This window comes from Heloderma suspectum, chromosome 11, assembly GCF_057233095.1.
Source record: "Heloderma suspectum isolate Gila_16-S chromosome 11, 16-S_ref, whole genome shotgun sequence".
In the NCBI taxonomy this organism is placed as follows: domain Eukaryota; kingdom Metazoa; phylum Chordata; class Lepidosauria; order Squamata; family Helodermatidae; genus Heloderma; species Heloderma suspectum.
The window spans coordinates 3,940,074-3,960,115 of record NC_139468.1 but is presented as its reverse complement, the minus strand read 5'-3'; the positions used below and the strand labels follow the sequence as shown (position 1 = coordinate 3,960,115).

The window sequence follows — 20,042 nt, the reverse complement described above, 5'->3', positions numbered from 1 at the left end:
AAACAGAACACGCAACACACTATGCTAGTTTTACCCACCTTTTGAGAGGTCATGACCTTTAAATGGTTTCTTAAAATGCTTTTTAGTCTTTTTAGACTTACGTCCTTCTCAATGTAAGCAATTTTACGGAAAAAGGACAAATTAAAGTTAGGCAAGTATAATAAAGCAAGCAACGGAAATAAAAGACAAGGAAGACAAAATAATAAGACACTTACTGAGGGAAGAAGTGAGCTCTCATCCCTTAACAAAAATATTGATTTAGTTTTCCTTTTATAAACCCCCAGTAAAAATTAATTTCACCATTTAATATTATCCAGGTGGTGATGTTTGTTTTTTTTCAAATAAGCCTCTATAAAATGGACTATTACAGAAACACATTATTAGTTCACAAGACAAATGTTCTAGACAACAAGTACTCTAAGACAGGGTGGGGAGACAGTTATCTCCAGATGTTTTGGACTTCAATATCCAGAAGTCCCTGCTAGCATGGCCAATGGCTAGGAATGCTGGGTGTTGAAGTCCCAAACATCTGGAGATCTACATTCTGCCTAGTACAGTTAAAGAGGGTATATTAGAACTGGGGAAATGTTCTGTCAACACTCCTTTGTTCAACATGCCTTCCATAATTTAAAGACTGGGTTTTGGAACAATTGCTGCTTCTCCCACCAGAAGCTAAGAGTCCAGTGGGGGAAAGAGACATTGTTCTTAAAACAGCCTACATGTTCTAAGAAGCCCCAGCTGCCCACAAAGAAAAAAGTGTTGCACTTTCCTCTCAGCAAGTATGAAAAGAGAAACATTTCTCTGGCTCTGTAGAGCAACAGGCCTATGAGAACAACCACACCAGGGCAAGGTTTCTCAAGTACATGTCCTTCAGAGCCTTGAAAAGTCTCTTCTTGGGCTGGCCCTGGTATTCGTAGCCTATAGACCTGTCAGGACTTCAATCCAAAAATAGGAAGGGATGACTATTGCTGGACTTCTTCTGTTTTTATGAGCAAATCTGAAGCAAATAGGACAGACTAGCAGGGATAAGACTTGGGAGCAGTGCCTGCAGCTATGTGCTCTGAACAAGATGGAAAGGCAGAGACCCCGCAGGCATACTCATAGATTGGGGCCGGGGAAAACAGGACACAAGCCATCACCACCTGGTGATGAAAGCTCATTACCTTTACTAACGAGATCTCTCCTTAAAAAAGAGAGCAGGGGGTTTGCATGCTTTGAGTAGTGAACAAAACATTCTAAAAGGAGGGAAACACCTTTTAAAGCTGCACAACCAATACTCAGAGGTCATGGCTTTGGAAGCGGATACGACTCACCTTCTGGATTAACTTACAACAAAATACTGCCATCATTATCAACTTCTTTTATTTTGTTACATATTTTGAAACCCTAACCTTTGAAAGCTTTACAACCATGCTCTCTGGACAGCTCCCTAGTGCATTGTTTTGTCTTGTATGCAAGTCTTCCATCACCACATTTGAACATCAAGAATCTTGCTCAGTGTAACCATGCATCAATGAGTTTAATATGAAACAGAATTAGAAAATGTTCCATTAGCATGGCGCTGATGAAACTACAGGATCTTGGCACACCCTAACAAGAGTTAGACAAGAGATCCAGATCAATTTACCATTCTCCTCAGAACTGAACCAGTGTTAATTTAATCAAACATTAAATCATATCAACTCAGAAGTTCAGTTGTTTTGTCAACAGGGTTGCTTTTTATGTGAAGAGGAAAAATATAGTAGGAGCAACATATTATTTGTGCCATTATGATCAATTTCAACCCAAATTTGCCTGTTTGTAACATATGAATGCGAGTCTCTCACTTGGAAGCAAGTTAGAATGAAATCAAGGGGGCTTGCTTTCTAGTAAATGTGCATAGGACTGGGTTGTTGAGACAATACTTTTCTTATGAAAAATGGCTGATCCACCACAGTAATGAGAACATTTTAGAAAAGGCTTAGATCCAGAGGTGTCTTACACAGTGGAAAAGCACTTCCACTTGTGCAGGGCACCTCCACTAAATTCCTCCAGTCCCCCGTCCTCCTGCAGCCCCCTGCCCATGCCCCACCCCATGCCATTTCAGAGGGTCCTTCAACATGCAGGAGCAGCTTTACAGGGAGCACAGTGGGCTGTGGGGGGGGGGGGGAGCCAGAAAAGCACTGTTGCACAGAGTCCTGCCTCATCTTCTCTGGATCCAATTCATTATATTAGTAGAAACAAAATAACGTCACCCTCCTGTTGAAACAGAAATATCACGCTATTTGTACATGCAATTTTACAACTACCTTCTCAAGAACATTGCTTGAAATATATATTTAAGCGTCTTGACGTGTGACTATTTCTCAGAGTACCTGAACAGGTATTATCACCTTGAGTGGAGTCACCATTCAGAGAATGGCTTAACATTAATCTAGTTCCATCCACTAGAATTAGTCCAGCCCACTGATTTAGCAGTCATTCATGCTCCAAATCTCCTTCAATGTGGTCATTAAGCATGCATACCCACCAGGCTTGACATCCTTGTACACAATGTTCTCCAGTCCATGTATGAAATCTGAATGAGGTCCTTTATCCATATGGCAGCAATAATCAAAAAGCATACATTTTTATTTTTTTAATTTATTTTTATTTATTGCATTTATACCCCGCCTTTTTTCCTCTTGCAAGGAACCCAAGGCAGCTTACATTATCCTCCTCCTCTCCATTTTATCCTCCCAACAACAACCCTGTGAGGTGGGTTGGGCTGAGAGTCTGTGACTGGCCCAAAGTCACCCAGTGAGCTTCCATGGCCAAGTGGGGACTAGAACCTGGATCTCCCAGCTCCCAGTCCAATCCAAACCACCAATATAGATTTTGTAACACTGACCCGGTTCACATGACCACCCCAGCTAAAACAAGCCATGGTAGCTTGTTTAAGCTGCAGTGCATGCTGGGTGCCATTTACCTAATTACCCGCCCAGGCATGGCTTGCCATGTCATCCAAACCCAGGTGGCATGGTTTGTTGGAGGCGGAAACAACCCTTGAATAACCCTTCTTTAAGCCACAGTGATCATGTGAACCAGGCCACTGAAACAGAGATCTAGCTTCAAAATCTTTAGAAAGACTATTTAACTTCCCCAACAACCTCTTATTTGTCATTGTAGATTGCAATCTACAGGTGTGAGCCTCCCACAATGAAAAACAAAAAGCATTAGTTTTGTCCTTGCAGGAGAAGGTAGCAAAAGCAAGAACTAAGAGGCATACTTGCATTGTGTATTTACATGAAGCAACATTTTTGAAGGAATATTAATAAGGATGTTAAATCAGTTATGTCATTACTCCTAGCCCACACACCAAGGGTGAATATATCCGTTCCTTCCTGATAAACAACTTGAGACACTTGCAACACACAAACACACAAGTGTATGACTGGTGAAAAGGTGTTGGTAGGTTTTTGTGCCTATTTGCACAACTGCCCAAAACGATCATCTATTTCCAGTTGGTCTAATAAGGAATGTATAATAGCCATTTCTGAATTTTGCAGTGCAAGAGTCAACGGCCATCATGTACAGATACACAGTCATTTTTTATTTATAACAGCATGCATATACTACCTTTTGGCCCCAAGGCAGTTCACAACAAAGAACTCAATCATAATACAATAAAAAAATGAAAGCAGTAAAACCACGATAAAAACAAGCCGAGTAAAAGGCAGCTGGCAAAAGTCAATATACAGTTAAAACCCATTAAAGGCCTGGTGAAAGAAAAATGTCTTCACTGCACACCAGGGGCCAAACAAAACTATCTCAGGAGGGAGTTCCACAAGTAGGGTGCTGCCACCTTACCTGGCAGCATTAATATATAATACAGATAGATTTAACATCTCAAATGCTCTGAAGTACAACTCCATATACTACTTATTTTATTTTTAATAACATAAGAGGCTTCCAACTGAAGGCAAGATGAAAGAGAGAACCAAAAACATAAGCTCCCAATATACTATGTTGAGACAAAAAGTAATTTCTTCAAGGCCGAAAAAACAGTGCAACCTCCTAGCCTCCAGTATCAAATTCATAGGAACCCAGGCAACTCAGCTGCTGGAGTTTTCCAGCTCTGACCTACTTCAAGACAGTTTTCAGGAGTAGTTCTTAACATGCCAGTGTTCAATTCTTCAAATGCATCACCTTAAAACCCTTAAAAATAACTATACAATACCCTTTTCTGCTGCTTTTTGTAGAGCTTCTTCAATTCTGGATAGTTCCTTTTGCTTATTATCCTGTAGATACTTTTCTTCTTTTTCTGCATCATATTTAATGCCTAAAAGACAACGTAGTGCAACATTAATGTTTTAGTCAAAACAGCATGCTTGTGAAAGCAGAGTACCCTGGATGAAGAGTGGATTAGTGTCATCTCCTGACCAATACATCCTGTCCTTCTGCCTCCAAAGACCACTTACATATCCTCCTTCTCCTATCCGATGTCATTGTTATTATTAGTCTTCAGCTAACCTAGGACACAAGTAAAACAGAAAGTTTATCTCCACATGTTTTGAACTTCAGCTTCCAGCATTCCTGACCATTGGCCAGGAATGCTGGGAATTGAAATCCCAAATATCTGGAGGTCTACTTTCTGCCCCCCCCGACCTAGGAACTTCCAACATGCATAGCCTTGTTGCTTCACATCCAGCAGAAAGTCCAGATGTCAACAAGGGAGCTGGAGAAGGCAGTGGTCTTCAAGACACACTATGGTCCGGTTCAAATGTTAACACTCCTGATCTCCAAACCAAACTATGAAGATCAGGAACATGCCATAGCCTCACACTCTGCCCTTGCATGCACATTCTCCCACATCTGTGATATGATCTGCAGCACACTTCAGTATTGTGTGTGTGCACTCCAGGACCAACTATATTTAGGATTGCTACAAGAGCATAGTTTGAAACATGTTCGCAAACCACGGTTCTAGGAAATGCTGTTCATCCCCAGCACAGAAGCAACAATAAACTATAGATTTTTAAAAAACAGGGCAGGGAGGGGGAAATTCACACACAAGAGGGGAGAAGTAAGTCCACATCATATTCCTGATATCCTGTCCATGGGTTTCTTCAGCACGGATTGCTTGACTGTACTTTTGAGCCCAAAGTAATATGCGCGTGCAGTATCTTGTATGATAGACCCAGGGTAATTTTACCCCCTGCCCCAAACAGCACAATCCTATGCTCACCTACCTGGGATTAAGCCTCACTGATCACAATGAGACTTACTTCTGAATAAATATACATAGGATCGTGCTGTAAGACTAGCTACAATGTACTTAAGGGCACAATCCTATGCGTGTTCAGACAGAAAAAAGTCCAAACTCCCAGCATGCCCCGGCCATAGCTGGCCAGGCCATGCTGGGAGTTGTAGGGCTTTTTTCTGTCTAAACATGCATAGGATTGTGCCCTAAATCATATAAACTACTCAAACAAGTATATCATCCGAGCCCAACTGAAATTTTATCTTGCCCTCAAATTCTGCATTAAGACACGAACAAGGTATTCTAATTACCGATTGCACTCTTTTAATTCACTCTCACTTCTATAGAACAACGCCGATTTCACACCAATAACTTACTTGCCCCAGGAACAACAAGAAGATATAAGCCTTCTAGAGTTGCGACTACTGCTTCACCATACAAATTCTTCCAAGGAATCTTCAAGGTAAGCTTATCTAGAAACCAAGTATCATGTATTTAGAGTTTGTTCTTTTCTTTTTCTACTATAATGAATGTATAGAGACTGAATTAATAGTTCATGCACTTAGATTATGTTTGTAATGAAACTATTAAAGTTCACCTTGCGTATGACACACATTTTTGATATTTGTTTATTTGTTATATTATATTTTTATACTACCCAAAAGCTGAGGCTCTCTGGGAAGTTCCGTTTTAAAACCATAGAATACAACATGCCAAGACATAATATAAAACTTTTATAAGTTTAAAAGTACCACATAAAACCAAAGTAAAACCCAGCAGCAGTTACAGCCCAGGGAAAGCCTATGTGAAAAGGTGTGTATTCAAGGGACGTTTAGAAGATGTTACATTTTCTGCTTTCCAAACTGCACAAGGGAGGGCTTTCCAGATAGGTAGATATGTTACAGAGTTTTGCAGAAAGATATTTCTATTGTAAGGCTGGTACTAAAACTCCAGATGCATCAAGGGAGAAAAAAAATCTAATGCTCCCAGATCTGGTGTTCCACCAAAACTGCATATGTTAGCTAAGAGATAAAGAACACCAGAAGGGGAACCATTTGATTTCTGGTCCAGAAAAATGCTAGATTTCTTACACTGCAGATTCTGGTTAATAATACCAGTCTGTTCATAAATAAAAAGATTACTGCTTGTTTCACTTTCCCATTGGAAACACACAAGTGTTTCCTTAGAAGGAATATAAAACGGTATTCAAATCTCTTGGCATGGGATTGCAATCTTAATCTTGGCCTTCTTTCTGCACACGCATAGCACACACCCATGGTACAGAATGCAAGAACTCCTACTTTTCCTCAAAGTAAACTATTATTCCTGTGTTTCCATTTAAATTACATGAACTCAAGAAATATGGCCAAGTAAGAGACTGACATTTTAGTTATGCATTTCCTTTTTCAGTTATTTTATTAGAAATACTTTGAACAGAAAGTAAAAATCTAACCTAATTGCAAGCCAAATATTTCCTACACTTTCCATTACAGGATTCCTGCATTTTAAGTCTGAAATTCTAGATTCTTCTTCAATTATTTGCTAAGTGATAAAATATCAGAAGTGGTTATGAACTGTCACATGATTTACAAGCATGTACGGAAAAGCTTCTAGCTGGGTTTTTTTAATTAATATGTATTAAATCCACTGTAGAAAATCCATTACAAAACTATGAAATCCAATACATAAAAGAAAACAATCATAACAAACATCTTTTTCTAATTATGTCAAGAACAGCATTCTGTCAAGATTTATAGGACCACAACGACTATTCCAATAAAGAATAAAACTATTCCGTTTATCTGCAGTGTTTATCCAAAAAATCATAGAATAGTAGGGTTGGAAGGGGCCTATAAGACCATCAAGCTCCACCCCCTGCTCAATGCAGAAATCCAAGTCAGAGCACCCCTGACAGATGGCTGTCCAGCCTCGTCTTGAATGCCTCCAGTGTGGGAGACCCACTACCTCCCTAGGTCATTGGTTCCATTGTCACATTGCTCTAACAGTCAGGACGTTTTTCCTGCTGTTCAGCCGGAATCTGGCTTCCTGGAACTTGAGCCCATTATTCCATGTCCTGCACTCTGGGATAATTCAAATTACATATGAATTTCCCCCCCTTCTATGTACATACTCCATTAACATATCCACTTCTACAACATTCAAGCATTTAATCAACCACTCCCAGATTGAGGGGGACACAGCATTCTTCCAGTATTCGGCCTAGAAATTTTTTGCAGCAATTAATAAATTCATAACCAGTAATTAATGTGTGTGAGTAATATCAAGATAATAACGTTAAACAAAACTGACAAAGGATATAAACCCAGTTTCCTGCCTACACCCTGAGAAGTAATGCCCAGCATTTGCTGCCAGTAATTCTGGGCAAACTGGCAGTTCCACCAGTTATAATAAAGATTTGCTTGTGATGCATTACATTTCCAACAGTTTCATTTATTGACTGAATAGATCAGGAACAGCATCTGTTGAACATTTATTGGTTTGTTTTTCTTGCATCATCATCCTCTACCCTGAACTACAATTTACTCTTAAAACATAGGGGAGTATTAACAACAGTCTATAGGTGACTCAGCTAGAATAAAATCCCAGTAAACCCCCAAACACATTCAGATTTAGGACATGAGCAATATTAGTGTTTGGATAAGAAGCAAAGAAATAAATAAAAGCAAGAATAAATCCCACTGCCAGAAAGCAAAAACTTTAATCAAAATTCCATGGGTTTCCTGCATTACTCAGTATAAAATATCTCTGACCAGACACATTACAACTGCTTTCCCTAGAATCTTATTACAATTAAAGCGTGGAAGATATTATGCAGTATCCAACAGGGCTGCTCCACCTCGAGAAACATTTTGAGTTACTTTTAGAAGTGTGAAAGCCCCATTGCGTGAGCACTCCCTCAATAGGATACTGCCCAGTGTCCTAAGGGTATAAATTGCCCAGGTGAATGTTGTGTACTTTCCCTAACATCCTTGAAAAATGCTTTGAAGGTTCTTGTCTATTGTATTCTATGACACAAAAGCATGAACTGCCAAGGTGTGGCATATGTTCGCGCTTTTAATTATTGCCAAATCAAAACATACATTAGAATGATCTCCTTACCTATTTGTCCAGCCTTTACTCTAAAAGGAACATCCAACTCACTCTAATGAGAGGGGGGAGGAGAAAGATACACTCATTACACATTAGAAATATTTTATCACTAATTTCGCTGTATAGCTAAAAAAAGACAGTTTAAGGTTGGGTTAAAAAGAATTAGGAAAATTGAACACATTCAACATCAACAACACATGGGGGAATGCTATGTGTTTGGACCATGTCTGCGTAATCACCACTGATGACTTGAGAAGGAGGTCCAGCATCCAAGGTTTCCTCATTGTTCATCTGTCACTGTGGCTCTGACAGCAATGGGGGATTGGGAGGGGTGGAGGGCGCACATTGAGGTGGATCAAGCAAAGCCTTGGATCTGCAAGATCCAAAGCCCTGCCATTCCTGATAAGGACGAAAAAGTATGACAGCCTGCAACTGGCGCACTTCTTTTCCCTCCCATTAGTGTCAATGTGAGGGGGGAAATGTAAAGGCAGAATGGGACAATACACACACACACACACACATATCCCTTTTGCCCTGGCCAGCACAAGCCAGCAAGGCTCAGGAAGTGGCAACTCCCCCACCACAGATTCACCTGCCACAGATTCGCCCTCCCCCACCCACACAGGATTGTTCTGCTGAGCACTTGGATTCACAAATGACTTGCTGAAGATCTGAGGGCAGTTCAGTCCCACCGACTTTAATAGGCAAATCAGAGCAAGGGCCAAATTACATGCGAGGCAGGAGATCCATCACCAAATTTCACAACATGTTTTTTTAAAAGCAGCCCTGGGAACTGCAGGGGGTGAGTGCAAATTGGCTCAGGGTAGCAGTGTTGGGGAGGGCAAATTGCCCCCAGACTGCTTTCCTGATTAAAAAAAAAAAATCCTCCACACACACCGCTTATTACCTTCACTGGAGAAAAATACAGCATTATACCAGTGTATACAATGGAAGGGTAAAGGGGGACTTTTATCAACATGTGTTCTTTAGCATGGGAGTCAAAATTAAAAGACGATAGCTCTTCTCTCAAGATGTTGTAGTGGTTTGGGATCTCAAATTTCCACTATTAATTATAACTTTTCTTGACAGCATGAAATCTACAGCATGATCCTGAGGCCATTGATCAGACTTAAGGATTCTAAAAATCCAGTTCTCTTCACAGAAAAATGTGAACTAACAAAAATTAGTTAACTTAAAAATTATTTTTTAAGTTTGGCTGAACAAATGTTGGGTGAACAAATGTAAATACACAAAAGTAAATACACAAGCAATTCCTCATTACATTACAAGTTGCTTACCAGTGCATTCTCTTTTATCAGTAAGTTGTCAAGTGCCACATTACCTATAAAGTAAAAGAAAACAGTTATAAAAATATCTACATTAGTCACGAAACATCAACATGTACACACCAATAACGCCCTTAGATCCACAAGTGCTGGTCCTTGGTGTTGCCCTGCAGGCTGGGGCAACACCAAGGGCTGCGGAAGCACAAAACAAATTGATGGGGGAAACCCCCATCAAACCGACCAGTGAGGAGTGAGCGTGCTCAGTGGCCGCGGTATGCTGACCGACTGGGCGGGGGGCAGGAGATGGAATGGAGCATCCTGAAGGAGGGCACTGAACAGGAACACTCCACACTGCAACATTTTCTTGCAGGCCCCACTTATTCTATTCTAGAACTACGAAAAGGCAAGTACTGCAATTGAATTGTTTTGACAGCTTTCTCAGTGTTGAAAAATGTCTATTATTATGATAGCAGCACATACAGATTTCTGATGAAAAGAAGTGAAAAGTATGTTGCTGATCTGTAGGAAAAGCCATATTAGCCTCAACCTGCAGTAGTTCAGCAGCAGCTTAATTTGAAACTGTTATGATCACAGCCAGAAACATTTGCAGGAAACAAGTTAGGTACCTCACAGATGGAATGCCAGTATTATGAGCTTACTAGATCAGGGAAAGAATTAAGCACAGCAGATTCCCTATTGTGGACTTTCACTTTCGTTTACTGCAATATTCAGCTCGGTGACAGTTTCCAGAAATGCACGTAATACTTCAGCTCAAAATCTTGCTGATCCAGTTTGACAACTTTTAAAGCAAAAAAGGAACTTTGAGGATTAGGAATTTACCCATCCTTAAAGGGAGAGCTAAAGTTAGGCTTATGTAATGGCCCCAGGACTGTGACCAAGTCACCTAGAATCAGAACCATTGAACAGTAGGGTTGGAAGGGGCCTACAAGGCCATCGAGTCCAACCCCCTGCTCAATGCAGGAATCCAAGTCAGAGCATCCCTGACAGATGGCTGTCCAGCAGCCTCGTCTTGAACACCTCCAGTGTGGGAGAGCCCACCGCCTCCCGAGGTAATTGGTTCCATCGTCGTATTGCTCTAACAGTCAGGAAGTTTTTCCTGATGTTCAGCCGGAATCTGGCTTCCTGTAACTTGAGCCCATGATTCTTCTCTGTGACAACCTTTCACGTACTTGAAGAGCGCTATCATATCTCCCCTCAGTCTTCTTTTCGCAAGGCTAAACATGCCCAGTTCTTCCAGTCTCTCTTCAGAGGGCTTTGTTTCCAGTCCCCTGATCATCTTTGTTGCCCTCCTCTGAACCCTCCCCAGTTTGTCTGCATCCTTCTTAAAGTGTGGTGCCCAGAACTGGACATAGTACTCCAGATGAGGCCTAACCAGTGCTGAGTAGAGAGGAACTAGTACTTCCCGGGATTTGGAAGCTATACCTCTATTAATGCAGCCCCAAATAGCATATGCCTTTTTTGCAGCCACATCACATGGTTGGCTCATATTCAGCTTGTGACCGACGACAATTCCAAGATCCTTCTCGCTTGTAGTGTGGTTGAGCCACGTATCCCCCATCTTGTAACTGTGCATTTGGTTTCTTTTTCCTAGGTGCAGAACTTGGCATTTATCCCTATTAAATGTCATTCTGTTGTTTTCTGCCCAGCGCTCCAGTCTATCCAGATCACTTTGAATTCTGTTTCTGTCTTCCAAAGTATTAGCTATCCCGCCCAATTTTGTGTCATCTGCAAATTTGATCAGCATTCCCTGCACCTCCTCCTCCAAGTCATTAATAAAAATGTTGAAGAGCACTGGGCCCTGGACTGAGCCCTGCGGTACCCCACTCGATACCTCTCCCCAATTTGAGAAGATCCATTGATCAGCACTCTTTGAGCCCGACTCTGTAGCCAACTGTGGATCCACCGGATCATTGTTTCATCTAGCCCACTTTGAGCTAGTTTGCTCATCAAGATATCATGGGGCACTTTGTCGAAAGCTTTGCTGAAGTCGAGGTATATTATGCCCACAGCATTCCCATGGTCTACAAGGGAGGTTACTTGATCAAAAAAATGAGATCAGATTCATCTGGCAGGACTTGTTTTTGACAAATCCATGTTGGCTTCGAGTAATCACTGCATTGTTTTCAAGGTGCTTCCAGATGGATTGCTTTATCATCTGCTCCAGAATTTTCCCAGGGATTGATGTCAGGCTGACTGGTCTGTAGTTCCCAGGTTCCTCCTTTTTACCCTTTTTGAAGATAGGGACAACATTAGCCCTCCTCCAGTCATCTGGCATGTCACCCGTCCTCCATGATTTCTCCAAGAGAATAGACAGCAGTTCTGAGAGTTCTTCTGCCAATTCCTTTATTAATCTAGGATGCAGTTCATCTGGCCCTGGAGATATGAACTCATTCAAAGTCATTAGGTGTTCCTTAACCATATGCCTATCGATCTTAAGCTGCAATCCTGCCCCTTCAGCCTGTACTTTGCCTTTGCCAAGAGGGTCATAGACCATCTTTTGGGAGAAGACTGAGCCAAAGTAGGAACTGAGCACCTCTGCCTTTTCTTTGTCATCTGTTATTGTTTTTCCATCCTTATTTAATAGCTCAACAACCATTTATTTCCTCTGCCTTTTACTATGCACGAAGCTAAAGAAAACCTTTTTGTTGTTTTTAGCATCCCTCGCTAACCTCAGCTCATTCTCAGCTTTAGCCTTCCTGACACCATCCCTGCAATTCTGTGCTATCTGCCTGTACTCTTCCTTTGTTACTTGGCCTTCTTTCCACTTCCTATATGTGTCCTTTTTTGTTTTCAGGTCATCCCTAAGCCTTTTGTGAAGCCACATTGGCTTCTTCTGTTGTCTTCCACCTTTTCTTCTTGTTGGAATTGTTTGTGATTGTGCCTTGAGAATTTCCTTTTTTAAAAGCTCCCACCCATCTTGGACTCCTTTTCTCATTAGCGTCGCTTGCCATGGGACCTTACTGATCATTGTTCTGAGTTTATTAAAATCAGCTTTCCTAAAATCCAGGGTACGCGTTTGACTACACTCGGCTTTTGCTTCCCTTAGAACCAAGAACTCAAGTGCAACATGTTCGCTTTCCCCCAGAGTTCCTGTAACTGCTACTTGATCCACTAAGTCATCTCTGTTGGTTAGGATCAAGTCAAGGATAGCCGATCCTCTAGTTCCTTCCTCTACTTTCTGTAGGAGGAAGTTATCCGCCACACAAATCAGGAATTTCCTGGAGGGGCCATGTTTTGCAGAATTTGTCTCCCAACAAATATCGGGGAAATTGAAGTCCCCCATTACTACTACATCATGCTTCCTTAAAACATTGGCTATTTGCTTTTCAAAAGTTTCATCCTTGGCTTCTCCTTGATTGGGTGGCCGGTAGTAGACTCCGACCACCAGGTTCCTTTTATTCTTTGCTCCATTTATTTTGATCCAGATGCTCTTGATGGGGCTACCAAGCTCATCCTCCTGTATTTCTGTGCAGAGATATGTATTTTTCACATAAAGTGCAACCTGTATGTAAACCTGTAGTTAGAGGGGCCTAGAGTTCCATAATGCTTGGCTTAGCTTCATTATAAGTGCAATTCCCTTGCTAGTGGGCCTCTGAGCATGTGAGATGAGTCAAAGGTCGATAGTGCAGCCTCAGCACATCCCATGCTAATGAAGGCTAGTGTCTTATCAGGGCCTAGGATGTGCCTGAGAAGTGAAGCTATGTTTATGCAGAGCTACATGTGGCTGTGCTGGGAAAGTTCTGACTGTTTTCCTTCTGAACAAGCACTGTTAGTCTGTGCTGGGAATGAACACTAATTAACGCTTGCTGCTGTCATGCTGCCTCACTGCTAACATGTATTTATTTTACCCCATGGCTCTGGGTTCAGAGAAGCTGTCTGATCCAACCACTGGGTACGCCTGTGTGCTGACTGTACTCCTTGTAAGTAAACCTGGATCTGATTTATCACTATTTTGGCACCTCTAAATTAAGAGGCCTACTGCAGGGGCAACACAGCTTATATCACTTATCTTGAATAATACTTGGATAATCAAGCAGCTGCATGTCTGAAATATGGTCAGTTTCTTTTTGTGACCGTTTACAGCAGCACTGAGCCAAAACAGAGACCATATTTTGCAAACTTTCTCACTTATGAAATGCACCCCACTTACAGCCATTTTTCAGAAGGATGCAAACAATGACAAAGCTTCACAGTGCAGCTCTCTCCTGGGCACTCAGAAAGGAGGGAAGTGCTTCCTGCCCTCAATCTGAATAGGCTTTGTGATGTTATCTTGTAACCAAATCTACATGACATCACCAATGTAATCCCCGATTGGGTAGGATCACAGTCCCAGGAAAGAGAGGCAGCAGCAGTGGGGGCTGGTGGGTGTGGCAGGAGACTGAATTAGAGCTACACCCAAGGACTGTGAACACCAGCAAAAGACACAAAAATAGTAAGCAGGGGAGGAACATTTTTGCCAATCAAAGCCCTGAATTTGGGGCCAAAAACAGTCACTGGAAAGTGTTAGGTGAAACTGTAGTTTAAAAGGGAAATAGGGTTTTTTGCTTCCTGCAAAAGATCAAGCTATATACAGTGTTCGGTATGCACTAGCATGAAATTATGATAGTTACTAGGGAAGAGTGATTTCATTTTCCCCTCACTGATCTGCAGCAGACATCAAGCTGCTCTCTACAAACTATTCATGGAGGATAAGGCTATTAATGGCTACTGTTCCTGATATGCCACCTCCAGGATCAGTACACCAGTTGATGGGGAACATGGGTGGGGAGGGTGTTCTTGCACTCATGTCCTGCTTGTGGTTTCCTGTGGGCAACTGGTTGGACACTGTGTGAAGAGCATGCTGGACTAGATGGACCCTTGGTCTGACCTAGCATGGTTCTTCTTATGTTCTTATTGTTTGCAAAACAGGAGCCATAGTGAAGAATACAAACTCCCAATCGTTACCCATGTCAGCCTTAAATAAAGTTAACACTAACCAGGTGACTCTTGGCAACTAAGTGAAACCCTATATATATGCAGCTACCTGGTATAGCAAGCTTCAGAAGCACACTCCTTCCAACATCTAGGCGCAAACCTGATCTTGTGCAGTAAGCTCCTTGCCCAAGCCAAGAGGGAGCACCATAATCTGCTGTGATGAGCAAGGGGTCATGTGCAGATGCCCTCCCTGAATCCCACCTAAGATGCCAAAAAAAACAGAGCTTTCACACAATTAAAGACATCTTAGGGCGCAATCCTATGCAAGAAATAAGTCCTACAACTTAGAGCATTCCATAGCCAGCATGGCTGCCCAGGGGATGCTGGGAGTTGTAGGACTTATTTCTGTTTAAACATGCATAGGATTGGGCCCTTAGTTGATCATAATCTCTCATCTGGATTAGTGCAATGCATTATACATGGCACTGCCTTGGAAAACAGTCCAGAAATTCAGGTGGTCCAAAATAGAGCAGTGAGATTGTTAACCGGACTCACCAAAGTGATCATATTATGCCAGTACTTTCCCAGCTGCATTGGCTGCATGTCCCTTTCTGGGCCAATTCAAAGTGCTGGTATTAATATTCAAAACCCCAAACAGCTTGGGGCTGGGTTACCTGAAGGATCCCAGGTTACCTGAAGGATCGTCTCTTCCCATATACACCTGCACATACCCTAAGATCAGCTTCTCTGGGAGCCCCCACCAAAGGAAGTGAGGTGGGAGGCTACTGGGAAGACAGCCTTCTCTGTTGTGGCACCCCGGTTGTATAATGAGCTTCCCAGACAGGCTTGCCTGGCTCCTACATTATGCACTTTTTGGCACCAGGTATTTTCCCAGGAATTTTAGTTTTCAGTTTCTATTTGAAATGTGGTATTGTATTTCAAATCTTTGCACTGCTGCTAGCTTCCATTTGGTTATTATTTTTATATTTTATACTGTAGTTTAAACTTTTAAACTTATTGTATTTTATCATCTGTATTTTATAGTTTTAACTGCTGTGAACTACCCAGAGATCTTTAGCTATTGAGCACTGCAGAAATGTAATAAATATGGATTTTGATTGATTAAAATATTATCTTTCATATATTTCCTAATGAACAAACAACTCTGCAAAAAATTTAAAGGAAACCCCTGCAGTTTTGTAATACAAGCAGTTCAGTTTGTTTAAACTGCTGCCAGACTAATAGGAAAAACCTTTTTAATCTAAATCACTCGATGGGCTAAACACTGCAACCCTACAAAACGCCTTGAGCCATCCCTGATTACAGACTGGCCACAAAAAACCCACACCTTTGATGTGCAACTGAGTAATGTTCTGAAAGTTTACCATCCCACCAGAAACTCATGGCTGCACACTCACATGATCTGCAAACTGTTTCTTCTATCTAAGGAATGCACACAGTTCCTCTTAGTCATTACAGACCAGATGATTGTAATGCAACACTGGATCCTCCCCCCTCCCCCCACCAGTTCTCTTGCTCCAACCAAATTCTTGAGGCCAAACCAACAAAGTAAACATGGCCCCAGCTAAAACCATTGCATTAGGAGGACTCATTTGTACAGAGAAGCCTCACTAACTTGCAGCCTTGCTTAATGCTGATCTTCTCCTAGTGTGAATTCCCTCATTCAGCAAAGAAAGAACAGAAATCCTTCTGCATCTGTTTGCAGAAATGGTGTGCCACACCACAAAGCTTCATCTTGAGTATATATGCTGCCCTTATGCATTCCCATTGGTTTGGACACCTTCCAATGCAAATACACTCAAAAGGGCAGGGAAGGACCAGGAACCAGCACAATGTGGCAGAGTGACAAACACATCTCAACTGCAACTGGAACAACTGGACTCAAATCGCCAAATTCAGCCCAATCCCTGAGCAACCCTAGCCAAGACATCAGGCTCAAGAAAGCTATTATGAGCAGAAGGGATAAAAATCCATTTCTTAAACCATAATTGGTTTTTAATTTATAATCAGATTTTAGAATTATGAGTTATAAATCAAAGTTCTATAAAATAGCCTAGCTTATCTTAAAATGAAATCTAAATTCAATGCAAACGTATTTAGAAGTGCGCACTTACAATCTCAGAACAGAGCCAATGACCCTCTATCCAACACATGTTAGACTGCTTTTCTATATAAGGAGACCCAGAGGGAAAGTATCTGCCTTTTCAGATCAAGCACTATAAATATGGCATAATAGATCATGTACTATATTTATTATAGTGACTTGGCACAGGTGGATAGGAGTGATTTGACATATCTAACTTCTGGTGAACTACTGATAACTACTGATGGGTGAACGAAGTATTTTAAGTGCAAGCCACCAAACTGATCATTTAAAAAAGGAATGGAGTTATGCATTATGGTGACATGGTCTTTGGGAAACAAGGGTGATTTACTTGAAAGAACTGAATGTAACTTAGTTTCTGCTGCTTGAGGCATTATGGATCTAAGGACTTTTTTTCAACAAGACAGAAATATTTCACAATCTGGTATATTTCCTAGTAATAACAATATGTGTAAACAACCTGGACTCAGTATGAACCCTCAGCATCAGACAACTGCTATTAACAGGAAGACTTGGTGAAAGGTGATTCTAAAGGTATAGCCAAGAAGTTAAGAATTTCCAGAGACAGTTCTGTTTGTCATTGCCTATCTGCAAAACAGACTGAAAGTGCAATCCTATGAATATCTGCTTAGAAGTTCTATTATGTTCAATTGGGCTTACTCCCAGGTAAGTGTGTTTAGAATTGCAGCTTAAGAGTTTTGTAGCACCTTAAAGGCCAACAAATTTATTATGGTATAAGCTTCTTGGACTAGGTGCCCAAGACTTTCCTGTTTTTGCTAGAAATTAAGGATATGCATCTCAAATGATTAGGGACAAGTACCCATTCTGGCAACATGAACTTCTTTCCAGCATTGAACCACCTCATCATACTTATGTATATACACCACCTTCTGGGGCTTACATCTGTGTAGACATGTGTAGGATTACACTATAGAACACTCTTAACCAACTAAAAAGATGCATGATTAATCAGGCAACAGATTTTATATAATTTTTAATACAAGTGTATTAATTTCAAGTGCCATCTTAAGAGGCATTCCCTCCTCTCTCTCTCTCTCTCTCTCTCTGTCTGTCTGTCTGTCGGTCTGTGTGGGGTATGCCTCTCCTAAGTTGATACCTGCTACAACACACCACATGTACATCATCTGAAAACAAATAAAATATGCTCTTCTTTCTGAAACAGTTTTTTTTACCCATATTTAAATTGACAGATTAATTGACTGGAATCCTTTGAGGATGTGGAGGGCAGATATGCATGGCTGTGGAGCTCTGTCAATTTCACCTGGGCTGTCAAAAAGACTCAGTGAAACTGGCAAGGTGCTTTTATAAAACCATTCATTCCTCCAGCAGGAGAGCACACGAGTGCTCACACAGTATTCCAACCTTCCCCAACCTGGTGCCTTCAAAGTAAATTTAAATCGACAGATTTATTAACTAAAACTCAAATGATTAAACTGATAAAAAATATATTTAACCAGGCCGCAACCTTTGAAAGAAAGAACTCAGGGAGATAGGGAGGAGGGGGCTGGCCTGCAAACCACAAGGCGCCTTCCCTCTTGAGGAGGATGAGAAGGAGTAAGGAGCCTTCTCCAACCTGGTACCCTTCAGATGCTTTAGACTACAGCGCCCAGCATTCCTGGCCATTGGCCAGGCTGGCTGGGGCTGATGGGAGTTGAAGTCCAAAACACCTGGAGGGTACCAGGTTGGGGAAGGATAGAGTAGAGTCTGCCAGGATCAGACCTAAGGAAAAGGGCCATAAAGCTGACAGGGGAAGACAACGCCCCAGTCCCAAGGGTGTGACTGCCGGGGGACACAGGGAGGGGGAGGCCGGTCTGCAAAAGGGGAGGGGGAGGCCAGCCTGCAAACACACCTGGGGGAGGAGGAGGAGGATCTGCCAGGCTCAGAGGTGAGGGGCAGGCGCATAAAGCTGACCGGGGGTGGGGGCAACGCACCAATCGCGCCCATGAGGCCCAGCTGGAGGGGGAAGTTGGTCCGCAAGCCACCCGCCTTCCCCGCTTTCTCTTTGAGGAAGGGAAGGAGAGGGATTTGCAGGCTCAGAAGTCCAAGGGGCATAAAGTTGAGGTAGGGGTGTGATTGCGGGGGGGGGGGGTGATGCCAAGGGGAGGACACTCCGCGAACCGAAAGAAACCCACCCCGCGAGGAGGGGACGGGGATCCGCCGCAATCAGGAGGGGCATAAAGTAGACATTGGGGGGCCACACCCCGATCACGGGGGGGCAGCGCAACTGGAGGGGCAGCGGTCGGGAGGAGGGGGCGAGCCTGCAACGCGGGGCCTGCGCCCGCTGACGGAGCAGGCGCCCTGTCGGAAACAGAACTCCGCCTGAGCGGCAAAAGGTCGGCGGGGGCGCCCCGACTGCGCGGTGTGGGGATCCCGGGGGGGCGAAGGCGGCGGCGGCCGCACACACGCGCGCCCGCGGACACGCGCCTGGCGCCGCCCGCGCCCCCGCCGCCGCCCCGCGCCTTACCGCCCCAGATGCCCAGCTTGAGCTGCGACTTGTTCAGGTTCTCCACGTAGCCGCCCAGGACGCGGTTCAGCAGGTCGGCCACCACCGACTCCAGCACCATGGCGGCGGCTCGAGGGGCGGGGCCCTCCTGCGCCCCCGAGGGAGGGGAAGAGCGCGCGCGCCGCCCACGTGACCGGCCGCGCCCCCGCCCCGCCCCGCCCGAGGGGATGATTTGGGCGCGGGAGGGGCGCCCCGCCCCCTCAGGTATGCCGCGGCCGCCGGGCGGCCTGGGCCGCGCCTCCCGTCAGCGCCGCCCTGCGTGGCCAGCGGTCGGAGGTGATGGGAGCCGCAGTCCGGAGACATCTCGCGGGCGCCGGGCCGGGAAGAGCCGGCATACGCGAGCGCGGCGCTCCCCGGCCTGGCCTCCGCCAGCCTTGGGGACTACAGCTCCCATCAGGCCCAGCCCACGCGGCTGATGGGGAAGGCTGAAAGACTGCAGAGGCGCGTAGTCTCCTGCTGGTGGACTGAAGGGTTGAAAAGGGCTTTGTCGATTTCACCGAGTCCTTTCCAGTGCCCAAGTGAAATTGACCAAGCTCCACCGCAAGGAATTGCTCATCGCTGGCCTCTTGCAGAAAGTTTGCTTATATTCTGTACGATAAAGACGTGTGCTATTGAATGTTGGAAGGCTTCTCACCAATACAGGGAACATTTAGACAGGAAATTTGTGTTTTGCAGAAAACTTCGAACAGCCTTCTGAGAGTAGGATACTGTTCCTGTTATCGCTCGTTGGCCTTGAATAATCTTCTGAGAGGCGGACAGTGCTCCTGCTACTATTAATTAGCGTGATTTGAAGGAACTGCTTGAAACAGATGATTCGGAGCAGGAGTATACCAGATATCT

The 20,042-nt window shown here is 43.4% G+C and overlaps 1 protein-coding gene across 1 annotated transcript in view; it reads right to left on the bottom strand.

Moving 5' to 3' along the window:
- Window positions 1-19,274, bottom strand: part of VPS13C (vacuolar protein sorting 13 homolog C) — a 133,203-nt gene extending 113,929 nt beyond the window's left edge. The window contains exons 1-5 of the mRNA XM_084816676.1: window positions 19,164-19,274; window positions 9,631-9,674; window positions 8,342-8,384; window positions 5,599-5,694; window positions 4,199-4,300 (exon numbers count right to left, since the gene is read on the bottom strand). Of these exons, the coding sequence (XP_084672802.1) occupies window positions 4,199-4,300; window positions 5,599-5,694; window positions 8,342-8,384; window positions 9,631-9,674; window positions 19,164-19,263 (385 nt within the window). The 5' untranslated portion in view covers window positions 19,264-19,274. The remainder of the gene's footprint in view (window positions 1-4,198; window positions 4,301-5,598; window positions 5,695-8,341; window positions 8,385-9,630; window positions 9,675-19,163) is intronic.
- Window positions 19,275-20,042: the final 768 nt, after the last annotated feature.